General features: G+C 53.6%; 1 protein-coding gene across 3 annotated transcripts in view; it reads left to right on the top strand.

Moving 5' to 3' along the window:
* Window positions 1-21010, top strand: part of TRAPPC12 (trafficking protein particle complex 12) — a 54479-nt gene that overhangs the window by 10407 nt on the left and 23062 nt on the right. For all 3 annotated transcript variants that reach the window (XR_004326084.1, XM_032496951.1, XM_032496953.1), the window contains exons 3-5: window positions 7915-8031; window positions 14054-14167; window positions 14511-14649. Coding sequence is in view for 2 of the 3 variants with exons in the window: in XM_032496951.1 (XP_032352842.1) it covers window positions 7915-8031; window positions 14054-14167; window positions 14511-14649 (370 nt within the window). In the remaining variant the exon portion in view is untranslated. The remainder of the gene's footprint in view (window positions 1-7914; window positions 8032-14053; window positions 14168-14510; window positions 14650-21010) is intronic.

The raw sequence follows: 21010 nt of genomic DNA on the forward strand, positions 1-21010 counted from the left end.
TCCCATCCCCGCACACAGGGCCAGGTCCGAAAGCCCAGCACAGGGAAGGGCTGGTCCGGGGGCTGAAATCTGTGGACAGGAGGGTGGCTGCTGGGCAGAGGGGCCAGGTCACCGTTCCCGGTAACTCAGGTGTGAGCCTGTAGGTTCTGGGTGTTTCACATGCCGGTCCCTTTGGCCGTGTCCCCTCTAACCGTCTTCCCTGCAGGCTTGCTGTTCACCAGGCACTGCCCTCGGCACCCTCGCTACCTTTTACCCAGAGTACACCGAGCGTCAGTTTTACTTTTGCAGGGTCTTTCAGTGAACCCCAGTTATGGGCTCTGATTGCAGGGGATATTTGATGGCTAGGATTTTCACTGAGTCCTCACCCGTGCCCCCACCCCAGCCCTGTCCCCACCCCTGCTCCCCGAGGAGGTGGCCTTAGTGCTCTGCTTCCGTTTCTTCCCTTCCTCCCTCGTGGGGTCTGAACTCTGCTCTTAAGCTCCTTTAACGTCAGTGCGTCTGGCCCAGCAGCTCCTGACGGAGTGTTGGGGCCCCGGGGTCCTACGGTGCCTTTGGAAATGTGTAGAGGTGTTTCACTTTAGTTCCCGAAAGGCTGGGCTGAGCACAGGACACCAGTGGACGGGGCAGGAGTGCTGTGTGTCCCGCAGTGGCTGGGCGGTGTCGCACAGTGAAACCCGGGAGGCGGTGGTTCACGCATTGAGAGACACAGGTGCCAGCCGGCCTTGCTAGTTTAAAACTTCCTGTGAAAAGCGTGGGCTCTGGGCTAGCCCTTCTGCGGCATTAAAGCATCCTTTCTCACCTCCCCAGTTCCAGGTGAAAGTAAGGAGGGATCCCGGAGTCAGCCGGGGCCCGTTGAGTGTGAGCACAACCAGGAGACGGTGCCTTTCCTTTTCGCTTCCTCTGGGTCCTAAGGCAGTGCCTTCCGTTCCTCATGCAGCTGACAGCGGCTGTTCTGGAAACCCAGTAAACTGGAATATGGGTTAAGAGTAGCCTCCCAAATACCTTGACTTTCTCGTACAGCAAGCGAGCTGGATGTTTCTTCACTTGTGTCTCTTCAGTTGTGTATTATCCTTCAAGGGACCTTTCGTTCCCAGGATAGAAAAGAAAACCTGTGTGGTAGACCTTGGAAGTGCTGTGTTTATCCGCAGAGGACTTAAGTTTGGTGGAACACATCTCTTGACTCTCCATGTGCACCAGGCTTTTAGGATATCAGACAGCCATTTGCTGGATTTACCTGTTAACAGGTTTCTCACTGTGCCACCGTTACTGTCACAATGTTGTTCAAAGTCAGCTTTCTGAAACACTTTCATTGAAATGTTCCCACGTTGCTCCTTTGTGGGTACCTAGTTAAAAATGCCTTCCTATGGGATAAAATTTGAAAAGTAAAAAGCATGAAGTTGTTTCTCTGTGACGTTTCTCTTACACAGTCTCTGGGTTAAGTTAGGGACGGTGACGATGAGCGTGTAACGCTGCGGCCACCCGGTGGCATCAGCAGGGGAACGTTGGCATTTTTAACTAATTAGAGTTTTAGATGGTCTGTGTTCTTAAAGAAGTAAATGGAAAAGTTTGTGGGGAAACGATAGTTCAGAAATTTTCAGAACCAGTAAAGAATGGAAGTTGGAGAATATATGTATGAAGCTTGTTCACTGAAAAGAGAAAGAGGGAAGGAAGGATGGTGGGCGAGGGGAGAGAAGGAAACAGAGGCAGCAGCATCTCGCTGGTCCAGGTGATGAGGGGACTGGGGCCTCAGCGCGCCCTGTCCGGTACCGGTGGATCTAGAAACCCCACCTGTAGACTTTGAGGCTGGGCCATTCCACCACCCCGTCTGACCCCGTTCCCCAATTCTCTCCTCCCCTCACCTTTCCTGCAGTTTGGATTTGGCAGGAATCCCGTCAGGGAAGGCCACACGGTCTGTGAAAGCCCCCATCCTGGGCTGATCTAAGTCCTCGTGCTGGAAACCCACAGATGGCCGAAGACGTACCAGTCACCGCGGGTCTGCTAGCTACAGGTTCTCTCAGCTTTGAGTCTGAGAAAGTTACTTCCTCTTCCTTGTTAGAGGTTCCTTCTGCTGGAAATGCGGTCTGTTCACCACACGTGGGCTCCCCGGCTGGCGCAGCTTTGTCCTGCCAGCACCTTGAAGACGCCCTTGCATCCTCCCCTGCTCGGTGTCGTCGCTCAGGTGATGTCTGTGGCAGTCCTAGCTTTGCGCCTCTGTGCCTGGCCTACGTTCCCCTCTGCCTGCTTTTAGGGTCTCATCCCTGGTTTTCTGCAGTTTGACTCTAACGTGCCTTCTTGTGGTTTTCTTCTGTGTTTGTCTCTTTTAGGATTCGTTGACCCTGCTGGCTCTGTGAATTTATCATTTTCATCAGTTTTGAAACATTTTTGATCATTAGTTGCTCGCTTAGCCTTTCTGGTTTTCACTTTCTCTCCTCTCCTTTCACGTACTAGTCGATGTGCCAAAGGGGTCTCGTTTCTAGTGTGTTTGTTTTTTAATCTTTTTTCTGTTTGTACTTAAGTTGAGAAATCTGTTGTGTCCTTAAGTTCACTTATCTTTCCTTCTGCACTTTGTAGTTTGCAGTTGGTACTAGTCAGTAAATTTTTCATGTTTTTTTGTCTCTAGAATTTCCATTTGGTTCTTCTTTATATATTTTTCTCTCTCCATTGTGTTCAAGTTTTACTGTAGATCTTTGAGCACACTTATAATAGCTGTCTTACGGTTTTCTTCTGAAAATTCCATCTGCAGTTTCAGGGTCTGTTTGTATTTGGATCTGTCTCTTGGTTACAGGTCACGTGTGGCTGCTTTTTCACGTCTAGTTATTTTTGATTAGAGGCTGGATATTGTGGATTTCTTATTGTTGCATGTCTATATTTTGTCACCTTCTGTCAAAAAGACTTATACTTTGTTCTGGCAGGCATGTTGTAGGCAGATTTATCTGATCCTTTTCAGGTTTGTTGTTCAGCTTTTCAGGGTGAGCTAAGAGTAGCTTTTACTCTTGGGTGACCCTTCTGCCGGCTGTACTGAGAGCCTCGGTGTCCGAGAGCGCTCCTAGTGCTTGTCCTAGGCTCGACATCTCCCAGCCCCTGTGAGCTCACCGCCCCACCCGTCATTCCTCCCATCTCCCCCCAGAGCTTCCACCCTGAGCACACACCGCTCACTACTCAACAGGAGACTCAAGGACTCCCACGCAGGTGTCCAGGCCCATCCTTTGCATGGCTCCCTCCTGTCTAGTGCTCTGACCTACAAATTCTAGGCACCTCACCTTCTCCAGCTCCCAGCCAGTTCCCACTCAGCAAGTTCACACACTCCTGCACTGTGGTCCAAAAAGTGCCCTTTTTAAAAAAAATTTTTAATTGAAGTATGGTCAGTTACAATGTGTCAATTTCTGGTGACACATACATACATATATTCGTTTTCATATTCTTTTTCATTATAGGTTACTGTAAGATATTGAATATATCTTATAGTTCCCTGTGCTATACTGAAGAAATTTGGTTTTTTTATCTGTTTCATATATAGTAGTTAATATTTGCAAATCTCGAGCTCCTAGTTTATCCCTTCCCACCCCTTTCCTCCCCATAGCTATAAGTTCATTTTCTATGTCTGTGAGTCTGTTTCTGCTTTGTAGATAAATTCATTAGTGTCTTTTTTTTTTCAGGTTCCACATATGAATGATCTCATATGGTATTTTTCTTTCTCTTTCTGGCTTACTTCACTTAGAGTGAGGATCTCCAGGTCCATCCATGTTGTAGCAAATGGCATTGTTTTATCCTTTTTATGGCTGAGTAGTATTCCACTGTATAAATATATCACAACTTCTTCATCCAGTCATCTGTTGATGGACATTTAGGTTGCTTCCATGTCTTGGCTATTGTAAATAGTGCTGCTATGAACATTGGGGTGCAGGTGTCTTTTCAATTTTCAAATTAGAGTTTCCTCCAGATATATGACCAGGACTGGGATTCCTGGGTCATATGGTAAGTCTATTCCTAGTCTTTTGAGGAATCTCCATACTGTTTTCCACAGTGGCTGCACCAAACTGCATTCCCACCAGCAGTGTAGGAGGGTTCCCCTTTCTCCACAGCCTCTCCAGCATTTGTCGTTTGTGGACTTTTGAATGATGGCCGTTCTGACTGGTGTGAGGTGATACCTCATTGTAGTTTTGATTTGCATTTCTCTGATAACTATCGATATTGAGCATTTTTTCATGCAGCTATCAGCCATCTGTATGTTTCATTGGAGAACTGCTTGTTTAGGCCTTCTGCCCGCTTTTGGGTTGGGTTGTTAGTCTTTTCTTTGTTACTAAGTCGCATGAGCTCAAAAAGGGCCTTTGGGTGCAAGAGCCCAACTCATCCTCCCTCCTCTCAGGTCACCGTCCTTTTCTGCGTCTGAAAAACTGTCTCACCTTTTTTCCCCAGTGTTCTAGGTGTTTGCGTTGGTGAGTAAGCACAGTCAGCTGCTCTGTGGTGGGCAGAAGCAGAGGTACTGCTCACGCGTGGGCCTCCCTGCCCTTTCCTGGGTCCCTGACGCGAGGAATGCATGACCGAGTTGAGACGTGTGAGTGAGACCGGGAGGGGCTGCAGAGGCCCGGCCAGGCCGTGTTGCCGCAGTCCCGGGGGCGGCTTAACCTGTTGCACGTTCCCGTCGGCCCTGGTTTCCTGAGGGCTTCATGTGAAGAGGGGTTTAGATTTGTTTTGTTTTTTGCAGCTTAATTAAGATATAGTTCACATGCCATACAATTCACACATTTAATTTACAGTTCAGTGGTATTTAGCATTTTTGACAGAGTTGCACAATCATCACAATTTTTAGAACATTTTCATCACCCAAAAGGAACCCAAACCTTTTTGCATTCAGTATCCATCCCCGCACTGCACCCCAGCTCCAGGCAACCACGAATCTGCTTGTCTCTGGGGATCCTCCTTCTCTGGGCGTTTCACGCGAGTGAGTCCCACAGTCGTGGTCTCTCAGGACTGGCTTCCTTCTCTGGGCATCACACGTTCAAGAGCCCTCCGAGTTGCGGCGTGCGTTGGCGCGCCATTCCTTTCTACTGTCAGATGCACTTGACCTTGAACAACGCGGGCTTGGACTGTGCAGGTCTGCTGATTGCTGGATTGTGTGGTAAGTCTGTGTTTAACGTCTTGAGGAGCATCCAAGCTGTCTTCCGAAAGGGCTGCGCCGTTTTACGTTCCATCTGACGTATGCAGGCTCCAGTTTCCCCGCGACCTCGAGCTTGGGGTTTGTTTTGTTTTGTTTGCTCGGATGCTGTCGGCTCAGGTGGTTTCACCCCCCAGGAGGAAGCAGACCGAGCGCCCCAGGACGCACAGCCGCATGTCCCCGAGGGAACCGAGGCGCCGCTCGGCGAGGCCCGGGGCAGGTGCCCGCTGCTGTCTCGGCACCGTGCCCGTGACACGCCTGTTGCTGGGCCTCCCTGACCCAATGGAAAGCCCGTGCTCTGAGTCAGCTGCTCTGGGCTCTGCTTTGTCTTCGGCCATTAAACGCTTGCAGGCTCTGCTAGAGCCGCCCCCGCGCTGCAGGAGGGGGCAGCCCCCCGGCCTCTGCCGGCTGAGATCCAGCTGCTCTCTCTTCCATAAGCACCTGACGGGGAGCGGGCGTCCTCCCCGCGCCAGCCTCTGGGCCCTGATCGGTCACGTGCTGTCTCCCACGTTCCCCTGGAGCAAACCCTGAGGTCCGCCAGTTTGAAGGGATCCTGGGTTCCAGGTGGTTCCCTTGCCAGGGGCCACAGCACAGCTCTCAGAACATCCTGGGAGGAGGCTTCCCCCCACCCCCGTTCCAGGAGCCGCGGGGGACCTGCATCAGAGACGCGTGGCCCCGCGTCAGAACCGCCTCCCGCAGAGAGACTCGGCGAGAGCCGGGCCTTGCTAGGACGCCTCGTGCCGTCCCTGGGCTTCAGGGGCGAGGCGCTTGTCAGACCTGCGCGTGCTCCTGTCTCAGGAGCCCCTGTGCCGACTCCAGTGCTAGCTAACAGGGACTTTAAGGGGCAGGGGATCTTTGCGGTGCAGTCTCATTAACTGAGAGCGTCGCAGGGACCGAGGGCTTAGACGGGGCACGCCCCGCAGCACTGAGATGTGCTCTGCCCTTTCCTGGTCGCGGCGCCTCTGGCCCCAGTGAGGCTCTTTGTCTGGTAGGAGCTGCACTCGTGCCGAGCTTCGTGGGGCCGCGTGGCCGAGCCCGCTTCCTCCTGCCCGAGCCCGCTTCCTCCTGCCCTTTCATTCTCCCTCCTCGCTCAGTGAGCCCTGCTGGGGTCCTGGCACTTGCAGTAGTTCACCTTACTCTCTGAAAGCAAAAGATAATCGAACTGCAGCTCCTAGATCTTTGCCCTCGTGTAGGAGGTGTGGCTTGGCCTCTGAGCACCAGGCTTGGCGCCCAGGGCCAGACCAGTGCGAGAGCGTGACCGCAGGCTATCGCCTTCCCTCCCCTGCCGTGGCGGCCGTGCGCCTCCCGCTCGCATGTCCCCGTGGTGGTGGTGTTTACGTGTCACCCCGCAGATGGCGAGGAGGAGTCAGGTGGCCCTGCCTATGGGCAGACTGCTGCTCCTTCGTTCTTCCCGAGGAGGGACCAGCAGGAAGGCCCTGGCTGGTCACAGCGTCTGCAGGGGACGTCCTCTGTCACCATGCGCACCTGCGTTCCCCGCAGAATCAGTGTCCGCTGCGCTGCCCGTGCTGAAAAGAGGCCTTCGCTCAGGGATAGGAGATCCGGGCCTCCTTGCCCACCTCCCCAGGTTGGCCTAGTTCTGTTTCTCGGGCGGCTAAGCAGGGAGATCCGGGGCCTCTGTCAGCAGCTGGATGCAGTGGCTGGGCCTGCCACCCGCAGGACCTCGAGGGCAGGTCAGGGAAGGCCAGGCCAGCTCACACTCCAGTGACTACTCGGCGGCTTTCCCGGCTGTGCATCCTAAAGGGAGAGGGTGCTTCAGACCTCCTCCCATCATGGCTGTCTGTCCTGGGCCTGGACCACTCAGCTTTGGGGCCCCGTGCCCCACGACCCCTCTCAGTGGGTGGGCCTGACAGTGGTGGGCTTGGGCCGTGGGGCCTGTTCCCCGTGCTGAGCTCAGCCCAGGGCTCAGCCCCCAAGCAGCACCGTGGCCCACGGGTCTCCACGGTTTTCTTAGCTTTCTCTGCTTGCTTCCATCTGGGGACCCTGCGCTGGGCCAGGGGACTGGCTGGCTCCCAGCTCTGGGGGGCAGGCTCCACCTTCCGTCTTAAGCCACAAGGACCCTTGCTGAGCTCCTGGGCGTCTGTCCGAGGCTCCTGCCCGGGTTCCTCCTGGTCCCTTGATGGTCCCTCTGGCCCAGCCTTACCCTTCTGCCCCTCTCCACACACTCACTCAGCCCTGTCTCACTCAGCGGGTCTAACATGGTCCCAATCCTTTGGGCGGAGGGCCTGGCCGCAGGGATGTGCAGCACCTGCTCAGGAGTGAGTACAGCGCTGGGAGGCAGGCGACCTCGCCTCCAGTAACTGCTTTACCCCCGGGGCTCCCGGAGGCCCAAGCCAGCTGGCGGGCTGACGGGAGGTAGGCAGAGGGCCCTGGGCCGGCCATGCATGCTGCTTCTTCCGGGGACCGCCACCCCCTTGTCCCCGGTGTCACCTCATGCTCGGGGTGGGGCCCCTCCGGGCTTGCTGTGCCTCTTTGGAAGCCTGGTGCAGGCGGCGGCGATTTGCTGCCTCCTCCCTGAAGGAAAGAGCCATTCTAACACACGCACTTCATTAAAGGTCATGACACTAACGTCTGGTTAATTCTCAAACGTCTGGTTAAGTGAAGTTTTCTGCACTATAACCACGTTTGCACGTCCACACACCAATGGAGAAGAAAGGAACTTTGGTCAGTGATGGGTTCTGGTTAGCTGAGTTTAATTCGCATTTTATTGTCTTGACGTATTTTTCTTATATTCTTTCAAGGGAGATGCAGTTAAAGACTTAATGCTTCGCTTCCTGGGTGAAAAAGCTGCAGCAAAGAGACAGGTCCTCAGTGCCAACTCGGTAGAACAGTCCCTGGTCGGGCTGAAGCAGCTCATTGTAAGTAACAACGTATTTGATTTTCATGTTGTCTTCTGAGAAGTCCTGCCTCCCTTCATAATATTTTCCCTGGAGTTCATTACTTTGAGTATCTCGTCCTAAGTCCTTGAACATAAATAGACTCTTGGATTGGGCACCAGTGCTGTGCAGCAAAGGGCATCGTGTTAATATGCTGTGTATTTTTAAGTCTGGGTTAAAAAGCATTATTTCAGACAATCACCTTACTTGAAGCAGTGTGTACTTTCACTAATGTGCTTCATCAAAATAACTAGAGTTGCATAATTTTATGTATGTTTTAAAATACTCTTTTCCACTTGGTGTAGAAGGTTTGTTGCTGAATGAGTGGATTCACCTGCAGTACACACAGAGCCCTGCCCTACTCATTTACAGGAGTGAGTGCGAACTCCCAGGCGGAGGCGCTGTCCTGAAGCAGGAGTAGGGAACTGAGCTGCGGGCCTGTTGCCGCGGGATGGCCGGGTGCTCCTGGGGGCCTGCGCACTCCTGGAGCTCGTGTGCCCCACAGCTGCCTTTTTTATTGGCGTCTTTTATTATGTTACAGAAGCACATGTCCTCAAAAAGGTCAATAAGAAACACTTGTTTAGGTGGGTAGCTGACGTTTTACACGTTGAAGCCAGTTAAAGTTTAGTTTTTCGTGAATGTGCAGCGGTGCCCCTTTGAGGCTCTTGCCCTAAAGGGGCCCTGGAGTCGCCTCTGCAGGGGGAAGTCTCTGCGAAGGAAGGGGGTGGGCGAGTGTGTTTATAAAAGGGAGAGAGAACAGCTAACCCTAGAGCATCCGTGTGCAGCATCGCTCGTCAGTGAAGTCACAGGTCTCGGGGGGTAGCCGTGTCCACGGCCGAGCGACACGGGGAGGTGCACCTGTGGCCGTCGTGGGAGTGCCGCTGTCGCTGCCGTCACTTGGCTCGAGAAGCTGCCGTTCTCAGTACAGCATCACGAGTGGCAGGCGGCTTTCGAAGTGTGACTCTGTGGTGATGAGTTTAAAGAAACCACGAGGAGCCACACGCGCTCAGTGTAACTAGTCTCTTCTCAGGTGACCTCTGCACCTCCTTTGATTGTTATTAATTTGATTATTATTGTTAGTAAGTACATACAGTGGTTTGATTTTTTCATACATTGGGAATACTTGAGGCCAGTAGAGATTGTGTTACCAGCCCTGGCAGGGGGACCTAGTTAAGGTGGGAAGTGTGTTTATACAAAGACCATTGCCTTGCCCTGGTATTTTAATTATGCCCTAAAATACTTGCTCTCATCTTTAAGACTGGGAAAGAGTTTCTCAGTGTATTTCCTAAGTACTGCCAGAGTGCTTGAAGACCGTAATTTCCAGGGAAATGAATGTCACAGCCTGTGGAGAAGGACATTTTAATCGCTCCAGTGGTGTCATATGTAGTGTTAACGATTTCCTTTGAGTCATAGGTGAGGAAAAGTTACACACATACTGTTAGCTACTTGAGTGATTTTTATTGGTCTATTTTTCTCGTCTTCCAGAAGCTGTGGAATGCCTATGTTTAGTTCTTCAAATAGAGCGTGTATCTTATTTCCTAGTTTAAAAAAAAGTCATATTTATTTGAAGTCAGGTCTTTTCTCCGGTCAGAAAAACTTCATTCTCGGGCTCTACAGGTCATACACAGTAATTGAGATTTTCATAGGACTTTCTGCACAGAACTTAAAGATTAACCTGGTATATTTAATTTTAATTTTAAAAATAATTCTTTCAACAAACCTTTCTGATATTTAACATGGAAAATAGAGGAGGACCCCCAGGAAGGGGAACTAGAGGTGGAAAGCAGTGAGACCAGAGTGGCGTGGAACTCCGGGAAAACCCGTATTACAGTCAAGCAGCGGCAGCGCGGCGTCCCGGCCCGGCTCTCGCAGGTGGAGGGCGGAGGGCACTGTCTTGAAGGGCGGGGAGTGCCGGGCATTAGCGCTCCCGCACCCCCCCGCCCCCCGCAGACCTGCCGCCTGGCTCACCGCTGGGGCCGCCCAGAGCTGCGGGGACACGGGAGCGGGGCGCAGGCAGCCCAGTCCCCCCTCTGAGTTTTCCCGTCAACAGGGGCCCTGGCCCTGCCGGCTCTGCGCCACCTCTCGGGCAAGTCTGAAGAGCAGGAGACCAGGCTGTCTGGAGTCAGCAGAAGTGATCCCCGGCACCCCGCACCCGGCACACGCGTGTGTGCACACGCACACACATGCACGCTTGATGCGTGTGACAAAGGGGTGTCCACTGTGCTTTCTCATTGGAAGCTCACACAGGGACAAAAGCTGGAAAGGCGTGAAGCTGAAGCAGGAACCCCTTCCCTCCACAGCAGCAGGGCGGAGGCGAGGGCGGGCCCAGCCTCTCCGGGCCCAGCCGGGGTCGAGCCGCAGGGGAGCTGGTGGGACAGAGCCGAGCCTGGATGCACACGTGTCGGGGGAGCAGTGCTGCGATTGTTGGGGAGAGAGCGGAATGAATGGAGGGACGAGGGGCGCGGAACTCCCTGCACGTTCAAGTGGGAAAAATAAAGAAGACTGCTACCTGTAAACACAGAAGTACATTCCAAGTGAGTTAAAGCGAAGTTTGTTGTTTAAGTTCAGAAAATAGAAGAGACTCTCAGTGACTCAGGCTAGAGAAGTGAGAAGCATTTTCTTAAACAAGATACAAAAACTAAGCCTTCAGGAAAATTCAATAAACTTGACTACTTTGAAATTTTAAACTTGTATGTAACAAAAACACCACAAAGAGCATTAAAAACATGAGGTTTTGAAATTAAGATCTTCCTCTAGTTAACAAGAAACAGAAGTATCCCAGCAGGAAAACAGGCGGAAATGATGAGGAGGCAGTTCCCGGGGGCCGGGGAGCCAGTAAGCGCGGGATGAGCACCCAGCCTCCCTGGGATCGCAGGAGTCCAGCGAGACAAGACCGCCCTGCGTCCCCCGTCACCTCGGCAACAGCAGTGCCAGCAAGGGCCGCGCGGGTCCCAGCCCGTGCCGTGGGGGTGCCTGACCCCCCGCGGCTGCCTCGCAGAGCCGCTTAGCAACAGCCAGTAAAATAAACACTGGTGCTGCCTTCCACCTGACAATTCTACCTTTTAAAAAAATTTTATTTATTTATATGTTTATTCATTGGAAGGGAGGTACTTAGGTTCATTTATTTATTATTGTTACTTTTAATGGAGGTGCTGGGGATTGAACCCAGGACCTCGTGCATGCTAAGCACATGCTCTACCGCTGAGCTATGCCCTCCCCACCACAATTCCACTTTTAATCACGTGCTCAATAAAACTCTTGTACGTGTGCATAAAGATGTGTTTAAGAATGTTTGTGCTGCCTTATTTGTATTAGCCACAAATTTTATTAAAAACCCTAACATCCGAAGCAGTTTAAACACGTGCCCAAGAGCCGCGTCCATCAGTGTGGGTGAACGTCCAGAACAGCGCTGAGCAGGGTGGCGAGGCGCAGAGGCTGCCTCTATTGGCCCACTTGATCCTCACCTGAGAGGGGCGGGCAGCCCCTCGGCCACACCTCTGCAGTCAGGAGGGCCCTGGACACCTGGAACTATTTGGGGCAGCAAAATCCACCTTGAGCAGGCTCACCAGGTGCCAGCCCTGGACATTCTGCCCATTGGTCCCTGCACCCTCCCTGCCCAGCCCCCGACTCTCCCACTTCCCGTGTGGAGGGGAGGCAGAGAAATTCCTCTTCTCCCTGTTTCTTCTCTCAGACCAGAAGGTGATCCAGATCTAACTTAGAGGTTGGAGGCGCTGTGCCAGCCCCCGCTGGTCCTGAGCTGCAGTGGCCAGCGGGGAACAGAGTGAGTCCTCAGATAGCCCACGAGGGTGGGCGGGGGGCCTAGACTCCCTACACGTGCTGTTTGTTGGTAACTGTCCTGAGGAAGTAGGTCCGTCTGACTCCTGGGAGCTTGCTGCCAGGGTAGTGTCAGTGTGTTTAGAAATGACTGCACGGCATTCGATATTAATCGGAAAATGGCACCGCCTAATAATGGCACGTGTGGTCCAGAGAGGCAGTTATCCAAGTAAACCTGCTGTAGCAGTCAACCCCAGTGTCTGTCAGGGCTGGTTCCAGGACCCCCGCGGATTCAAAATCCGAGATACTCAGGGCTTCTGGGTGGAACGGCGTAGTGTTGCATGTAGCCCCCACATCCTCCCGTGCACCTTAAAGCATCTCTAGATCACGCACAGTACCCAGTACAATCTAAGTGCTAAGGACATCTTTGCGAGTGTGCAGCAAATTCAAGTTACGCTTTTTGGCAGCTTCTGGAATTTTTTCCCTGGGTATTGTCCATCTGGGGTTGGTTGAACCCTCAGCTGTGAGCCCCGTGGATACAGAGGGCCCGCCACCCTCAGTCGCCGGGGGATTCTGCTGCAAGAAAACATCATGGGAGCAGAAACGGTCCTGCTCTCTACTTCCAGTTAGGGGAGGAGTCACTTGTTTAAAGACTACGTTTACTTAAAAAAATGAAAAAGATGGTAGGTTTTTGCTTCATTTTTAATAGTGATCTAGTTTGAAATACAGAAAACACAATTTAGTATAAAAATCATAGCAAGAGCTGGTCTTTTTATATGATACCTTTACTATTTTTAATCATTTATGGGGCACTTCATATTTGCATAGTACTGGCAAATAATTTTATTACACATTTAAATGTTTTATTGGTGGTAGGTATCTGTATACAGTGGATACAAAATAAGACAGGAGTCTTTACTGTGTAATAAACATTTCTTACTTGTTTCAAAAACATGTAACTATTCATGCTCACATTTTCTCATTAATATATTTTTGCTCGCACGCATCCTTTCCACCTTTGAGGTCTGTCAGGGAGCTCACAGGTGGGGCTCACAAGGGAGGTACAGTGTTGGGGGCCCCCACCTCCCCAGGAGAAACCCTCTTTCTCGTTGATTTGTGCCATACTTGGTACTTGGGACACATCTGTACTTGGTACAAAAACGATGTACTGGTTCAACAGACGCTAATTTGGTCCGTGCGTATCAGGCGACAGTCAGGGTCCTCGCGTCGGGCAGAGGTGGGTGAGCACACCATCCACGTCCAGACCAGACGTGAAGGTCCCGCCTGCAGGGTGCTGTTCCGCTAGGTGTGCGGCCTGCCCTTTGATCACAGACTCTGTCTCCTCATTTTGTAGACAGTGTTCTTACTTCAGAAACACTGAAGAGAAATGGTTTGCGTGACCACTGTCTGTTAACATTTGAGTGTGTGTGTGGAATGTGTCTCTGATGTGGATACGTACACGCATTTGTGTGCAAATACCCACAGAATCTCCCATTGTAGTTGAGCTGTAAGCAGACGGGCTTGGACGACGGGGTCCAGTGCGCGAGGGTGGATACAGCCCTCTGGGACCCGCTGCTGGTTGAACTTGCAGACGCAGAACCACAGATTGCAGAGCTGACTGTGGGCTTGCGGTTCTGCAAGTCCTGGACCAGCCCCCTTGGGCTGTTTTTTTCTGAGAAACCCTCGGAGGAGGGCACTGGGTCAGGGTGGGGGCAGTTCTGAGCCTGGCGCAGCGCGCTCAGTTACTTCCCAGAGAGGGCGTAGCAGCCCGCCTGCCAGCACCGTGCCAGTGACTTGCTTTCATGGCCCTTGTCTGCTGTCACCTGTTTCTTTTTTAAAAATTGTTTTTCCTCATTTTTTAGGCTAACAGTGGCATTTGCTCTTTTTTTTTTCTTTTTTTGGCTATCGGAGATCAACCTACAAAACCACTCATTTTATAGCCACATGCAGATCTGACAGACGCAGACACCCACATCCCGCACGTAGCAGAAGGCCAGGCACTTGGCTGTGAAGTGATACAGCTCACAAGGCCGGGCCACTTGCTGAGAAGGAAAGCAGTCGTGGATGGGGGCGCAGCGGAGGGAGCTTTCCGACAGGAGCCCTCCCTGGTTCCGTCAGCCGTGTCACGGGAGCCGGGTCTCTGCCCGGCGCCCTCTCTGCCTCGCCTTGTGCAGCCACACCATCACCCACGGCAGGCGGTCACTTGTCCCCGTGTCCCCGTGTCTTGTAGAGCTGCCGGAACTGGAGAGCAGCGGTGGACCTGTGCGGGCGTCTCCTCACCGCCCACGGCCAGGGCTACGGCAAGAGCGGGCTGCCCACCAGCCACACGGCCGACTCGCTGCAGGTACCGCCCGAACTCTCCTCTGCTTGACCATCACCTGGGGACGCGGGTGGGCCATCATTCCTAGAAACTGCCGGGTGCAGAGCGGGGGCTGCGAAGGGCAGGGCACCTCCAGTGAGAAGGAGCTGCTGCAGAGTCCTTAAACCCCCTTCCCCGCGGGGTGCTCCGACTCTGCTTCCCACTGTGTGGGGACCCCCGCAGGGCCATGCAGGCCGCCAGATTCTCCAGAACCTGAGGGGACTCCCACGTTAGGGCCAAGCTCTGACACCACGGGGACAGAGGGCAGCCGGCTCTGACTGGACATGCACAGATGACCTGCTGTTTCAGTTCTGTTTTGTGCTTTCAGCTCTGGTTTGTGAGGCTGGCGCTGCTGGTGAAGCTGGGCCTTTTCCAGAATGCTGAAATGGAGTTTGAGCCCTTTGGGAACCTCGACCAGCCAGATCTCTACTATGAGTACTACCCTCACGTGTACCCTGGGCGAAGGGGTAAGGTGGGGCCCCTCCTGTGCTTTGCTTTGCTTTGCTTTGCTGGCTCTCATTCACGCAGTCCTGGTCGTCGAGGACGCAGCCCTGACGTCCTCGTCCTGCGTCCACGCAGAGTGACCTCCCTCTGTCTGCTGAGCACACTGGTCTGTCCGTTTTCAGCCACTTCTCATGCACGTGCTGTGTCAGCGCTAAGTGTGGTGTAAGGACCAGGCGTAGACGTTCAGACTTCGTGACTGTGCTCCAGAGTCAAAGGTAATGTTGTACAGAACACACGTGGAAATGAGACAGAAGCGTTCACGCAGCAGGACTTACTCGGTGCCGTTTCCTCCCAGGCTCTGTTCTGAGCTGTGTGACTTACTTGAAAATCTGGTTGCAGAAGGGTCGTAGCCGTCATTCAGAACCGCTGGGCTGCAGCGTGGGGTGGCTGTCGGAGAGCAGCAGGAAGTAAGAGCTGGGGAGGGAGGGGGCGACAGCCTCCTGGAGCAGCCCTGAGGCAGAATGAGCGTGTCTTGGTAGAGACCCTTATAAATACGTCCGACACCCGTCGAAAGTCTGCACTAACGCGAAGTAGTTCTGGAAGCACTTCTGCTGAGAGCAGCACAAACCTGGTCCCTGGAGGCCGGGCTCTGTCACCAGACGCCCTGTTAAATCCGGCTCCTCCAGTGGCTGCTGCGTGCCCTTGGGCTAGTGACTCAGCGTCCCTGCCCCAGTGTCTCCATCAGTGCAGAAGGGCCGGTGGCCGGGCTTCTTCCCGGGGTGCCGTGAGGATTGCCATGGTCCTGTGCGCCAGCTGCTCAGCACAGTGGCTGGCGCAGTAGTTACCACGGTGGCCGTTTTCTTGTCCTGCTCTTAACTCACGAGTGACGCCCTGTAGGTTCCTGCCGTCTTTTGTAAGATTGCCGGTCAGCGTCTGTCAGACGGGGCAGGGGAGTGACAAAGAATGGTCCTGGCTGCCAGGAAGTGCAGAGCCTGATGGAGGGAGAAAATACAGTAACAGCACAAGAAAGCGCGAGGTCCTGATTAATGGTACTGGTAACGGGGGAGGGTGCAGCTCAGTGGTAGAGCGCATGCTCAGCACACACGAGGTCCGGGGTTCAGTCCCCAGCGCCTCCATCAAATAAATAAGCCTAACCACCTCCCCCACCAAAAGTAAAGAAATTTTTAAATATAATAGTAAAGACAGTAATTGCTGTAGAAGTTTCAAAAAGTCAAATCAGTAGGCTTGTGTGGCCTGGGTGGCTTGACTGCGTGGAGCGAAGCAGCCGTGCTGTGTAGACAGAGTCAGGGAGGGGCTGCAGGGTCCCGGGGAGAACTGGCCAAAGCCGGGAGCCCCTGGGGAGCCAGTGGTGCTGCCCGGCCGGGCGCAAGAAGGGTGGGAGGGCTCCCGGAGTCTGCGGTGTCCCTGCGGGTCAGGCAGTCACCTTTCCTTCCTCTCCCGGATGTTGTCCGCCCCCACCCGGTGCCAGGAGGCCCCCTTCTCCACGAGAAAGTCCCACGTCCTCCCGGGCGCATGTGGAGGGGACAGTGTCTGCAGGCTGTTCGGGGCACGCTCCTCCCGCTGGTGGCTCAGCGGAGTGCCTCTGCAGCTGCACCTCTGGCCATGTGAGGGCCACCCCTCCATGGGTGGCCGTGAGCAGACGACCTCCACCCAAGCGAGGAGGAGCCTTGCTGCCCCTTCTCGGTGGTTCTGCCGGGAAGGCGTTCAGTGCAGAGGTTAGAGCATGTTGACTGCGGAGGTTTGGGAGGTTTGTGTTTAATCATTGAGGCCCAACAGCTGCGGGAATCAAGAGGTGACTGTTCTCACACTTGTTGAAGGGGCGGCTGTGTTTCCCCTCAGCAGAGGAAAACGTATTTCTCCCACCCTGCTTGACCGTGGCCACCGGCTCCCCCACCAGCCTGCCCCATACCTGGTCGTGCTCACGGGCGCAGGGCCAGACCCGCTGCTGGTCTGGGGACTGGCAGCGGGGGTCGGTGGGTGTTTCGTCTGCTGCTGTCAAGAGCTCTGAACTTGGAGCACACAGGCCCATCACTCAGTGGCCCTGAACTACAGCGCCCTAAAGCACACAGCCACATGAGAACGCGCGCATTTCTTTTCCTTTTGAGGGCCACGTGAACTGTGTATTCAAAATGACTGTTCACACATCAGTGGCTTCTGAATTTGCCGCACTTTGTCTAAGAATGATTACGAGACCTAAAAGCAGTGTTTCCGTGGCGGCCAGTGAAAGCTCCAGCTGCTCTCTGACCTCCAGCCCCTGTGCTCAGAGCATCACCGGGTCCAGGGCAGGGCGGCGGATGGAGTCCGGGGGACGTGCAGCCCTGCTCACGCCTCACAGGCAGGGGTTTGGTGGAGATGAAGCCGAGCCTCCTGTGAGATGAGGAGCGCGGTCCTGGGGTCCAGGTGTGGAGCTGTCCTCCTCCTCCAGCCGTCAGGGCTGCTTCCTGGGGATGTGCAGGCTGGAACGCTCACTTCTGGTTCCGCCTGAAGCTAGACTGCGTTGGGATGGGGTAAAGAGAAGACAGGACCTGCGCATCATTAAGCAGCTAATTTAAATTACGAAACAGACGTAAAGCATGTATTTTAGCTAAAGTGTGTTAACACTCATCCATGATATTGTGCTGAATGTTTACTAACTTTTCTTCTCGTTTTGTGGTGTAACAAGCACAAATGAACGGTCTGATTCCTTCACTTCAGCTTGCAGTACGTAAGCAGAGCAAGTCGTTAAAATGTGCTTTAAAGGGGAAGCTATAATGATACAGACAAACAAATAACTTTTATGAATGAGCTTTAATACACTTTATTTGAATACTGGACATAACTTTTACCCATTCAGAGTATTCATAAGAAGTAATGAATCATGAGTAAAAATCATGAAAAAATTTAATTTTCATCCAAGACAGGAAGAGTGCTGTGGTCTTACGTGTTTCCCCGACATTTCTAGCAATTTCATGGAGCCAGTCTCAGCCTCTGCAAAGGATGGAGAGTGTGTTTCCACACACTCAGACTATCTTTCAGTCGGTTGTTTGGAATTCTCACTTCTTTCCCGAGAAAGATTGACAGCAGTGGTCACTGAACAGACCCAGGCCCAGAGGCCCCGCGCTGAGTCCTGCGTGGTTTGCGCTGGTTTCCTTTAACTCCTTCCTTGCTCGTCGCCTGGCTCTGTCCCCCATCCTGCACGCCGTCCACCGCGTCTTCCCTTCTTTGCTGCACTCGCGTCCCGCAGCTCAGGGCCCCGGAGGGCGGGTGAGGAGCCGCTGGAACCAGGCATCCGCTCAGGCCGCCTGCAGTGGGAGAAGAGCTCGTCCCCAGCGCCGCTGCGGTGCTCAGCGGCCATGGTTGGGGCTGTGAGCAGGCAGCTCACATCTCCTCCTTGCCGTGAGGTCCCCTGCGCCCCGACGGGACACAGCGGGTGTGACAGGTTAGAGTGACACTCGGCCACCGAGCCCCTGTGGTCGTCACAGCACAGGCGCCGGTAGGGGACGTCCAAGCAGCGAATGGCCGCGGAGCCGCGGTGGCAGCCTGACATCACGTACCCTCCCTGCCTGGCAGAGGGGCTGAGCGCGGCCTGAGGGCGCCCCTCCTGCCTGAAGCCGCTGCTGCAGGAACAGAAGCCCCGCCTGGAAGTCCGACAGGTCCCAGCGGGCCGTCCACGCCGCGTGGCCTCCGGAGCCAGGCGTGCGCGCAGGCTGCTCGGGGCCGTGCGGCTGCACACGCGGACCTCGCGTCACTCTCACCCCGTCCACTGCTGCCCCTTTGAGAAATCCTACTTTGCGATGCCTCCGGGTTGAATCTGCTTCTTACTCAACAAAAATTAAAAATTTTTAAATGCCAAAAAAGAGTTAAGTGCTCAGATAATTAACAAATACTAGCATTTTTTCATATTTACTTCAGACCTTTCTGTGACATGCCCAAGCATCACCAATTCAGCCTTCCAGGCGCCCCACTTCCACCCCTCCCGGAGCAGCTGCACGTGACTTGCGTTTCCAGACCCGCTTGTCCCGTTTCCGCCTGGCGCACGCAGCACACACCACACACGCCGCGGGGAGAACCGTAAGCGCTTGCCTGTCTCATTTCACCTCTCTTCCCACGTGTCCCTGCACTTCCCTGAGGTGTCACTAAGAGAGGCGTCACCGGCGTGTGTGGCCTTTGTATTTTCAGTCTCGCGAGAAATGGTCAGATGACTTTCCAGAGCAGTTGTACTTACACCCCGAGCACCAGTGGATTGAAGGGCTTGTCTCCCTGCTTGTGGATCCGTAGGTGTTGTCGGCCTTCTTCCCGGTGGGGCTGAAATTCTACCTCGTTACAGCTTCTTGAGCTAAATGTCCCGTGTGTTCCCTTTGAGGAACTCACTCCTTCATAACCTTTGCCCATGTTCCTATTGGGTTATTTTTTGTTACTGATTTGCTGTTGTTCTTTACATGTTTAAGTTTTAGCCCTTCATTTATGGACCTTGCACACATCTTCTCCCATTCTGGGAAGCATTGTTTCTGCCCCTAAGAAGTAACCAACATGACCTTTTTGTTGGCATACGATCCCATTTTAGGAATGTCTTCTTCTCGCGTCCACATCCTGGTGTCTCAGAAATAATGGTGCGGACTCACCCCACCTCGGTCCTTGGGCTGTGCCGGGCGGGCTGGAACAGTGCAGACGCCTGCCGGCCAGCTTCCAGACGCTCGCTGCTGCTGAGCACCAGCCCTGGGCGTGGCCGTCGCTCCGGGAGGCGTGTCCTTCAAGGAGACTCTGTGAAGCAGCCGACAGACCCTGCGCCGAGCTCAGGCCACCTGGGCCTCCCGTCCACGGTGCCGTCACAGGCCACTTCCCTGGGCCCACGCAGCTCCTCCCCTACCTACTGCTGTACCTTGTGACGGGGACAGGACAGGGACGCAGTCGGTTCACGAGCGTCTCCCCACGGTCCCCGCCCAAGTCATCTTTGTCCCTGAAGATGTACCCCTGTACCTCCCCACACAGCCAGGGGAGCGTCCAGCCCTCTCTGGACACCTGTCGCCACGCCACCTCCCTGCGGGGAAAGCAAGAGGGTCACGGACGCCAACTTTTTCCCAAAATGAAGTGTTTTTGTTCTAGTTTGTCTGTAATGTTGACAACTTCAGAATTACTGTTCCTGTCTAGGCTTCAAAATCCCTTTTCAAAACCCTTCCCATGGTTCCTCTTTTGAGAGCTGTTCCTCATTTGCCGTCATAACCTCTTTAGTTTGCTTTTAATCAAATTGGTTTTTTTAATTTTTTATTTGTGGGGAGGCAGTAATTAGGTTTACTTACGTATTTATCTTTTAATGGAGGTACTGGGGATCGAACCCAGGGCCTTGTGCGTGCTAAGCAGGCGCTCTGACAGCAAGCTGTCCCCTCCCCTGATTAATCAGATTGTTCCTGATATTGCAGTTGTCACACCAGTCAGGCGGCGTCTCCTCCTGGCCGGCGTGTGTTCAGAGGGTGTTGCAGGGCTTACGTTGTGGGTGATACTACAGGACCACCCCCTGTGCTTTTTACGGACGACGTGCTCTCTTGTGCGTTCGTTACACTTGATATCAGTGTTAATACCTTATTTTTAACAAATGTTCATAGTGCGCAGTTGGGTTCACTGTTTAAGTTGTACGTGTTCATTGATTTTTATCTTCAAAAAAGACGAAACGTCCCCTTCGGACAGAGCTACCGTGTGTCCTCCCGATGGGGTTCCTTCCAGCCCTGACAGCGGTGAGGGCACCAGAACCCCAGCGCCGTCTCTGTAGTCTGGACCTTGGCGTTCTCTCTCTCGTTGGAAAGGAGTGGTGCTGGGAATGGCATGTTAGGCACAGAGCTTGGAGTCGAGGTGCCCTCTCCAGCAGGCAGCCACGGCCCTCTGCGCGGCTGGGCCGGCTGGGGCGCGGGACACATCTTGGTCACCTTCAGTGTGTTGTTTAACAGATGCACAGATGGACGCGGCTCCTCTGGTGCTAAATTCAGGTCTGCGTGTTAGCTTAAGTGATTTGAACTGTAATGATTTCATATGAATCTTACGTCACAACTTGACCCCTGCGGGTTCCCGTGTCAGATCACGTTGACGAGATGGACGCCCTAGTCAGCGCTGTCCCCTCCGCTCCCGCCCGCCTGTGTCGGTGACGGGATGTGTCTCTGGGTCTTCGGTGCTTTCTGCCCTCCGCTCCCAGTCGTCAAACTCACATTTCCAGTTCTCAAACTAAATTCAAAACTTCCTGTCAACACGCAGCCACGCATGGTGGCTCAGAATTAATTGTTCAGCATGTCTCAACTGTCTTGTTTCCATGAGAAAGTAGATTCTCCTCTCAGAGTTAACCTCTTCCACTGTGGATGGATTTCCAGTTTACTCTCCTCTGTCCTGAACTCTTAGCAT

Source organism: Camelus ferus, chromosome 15, assembly GCF_009834535.1.
Source record: "Camelus ferus isolate YT-003-E chromosome 15, BCGSAC_Cfer_1.0, whole genome shotgun sequence".
Taxonomy (NCBI): Eukaryota; Metazoa; Chordata; class Mammalia; order Artiodactyla; family Camelidae; genus Camelus; species Camelus ferus.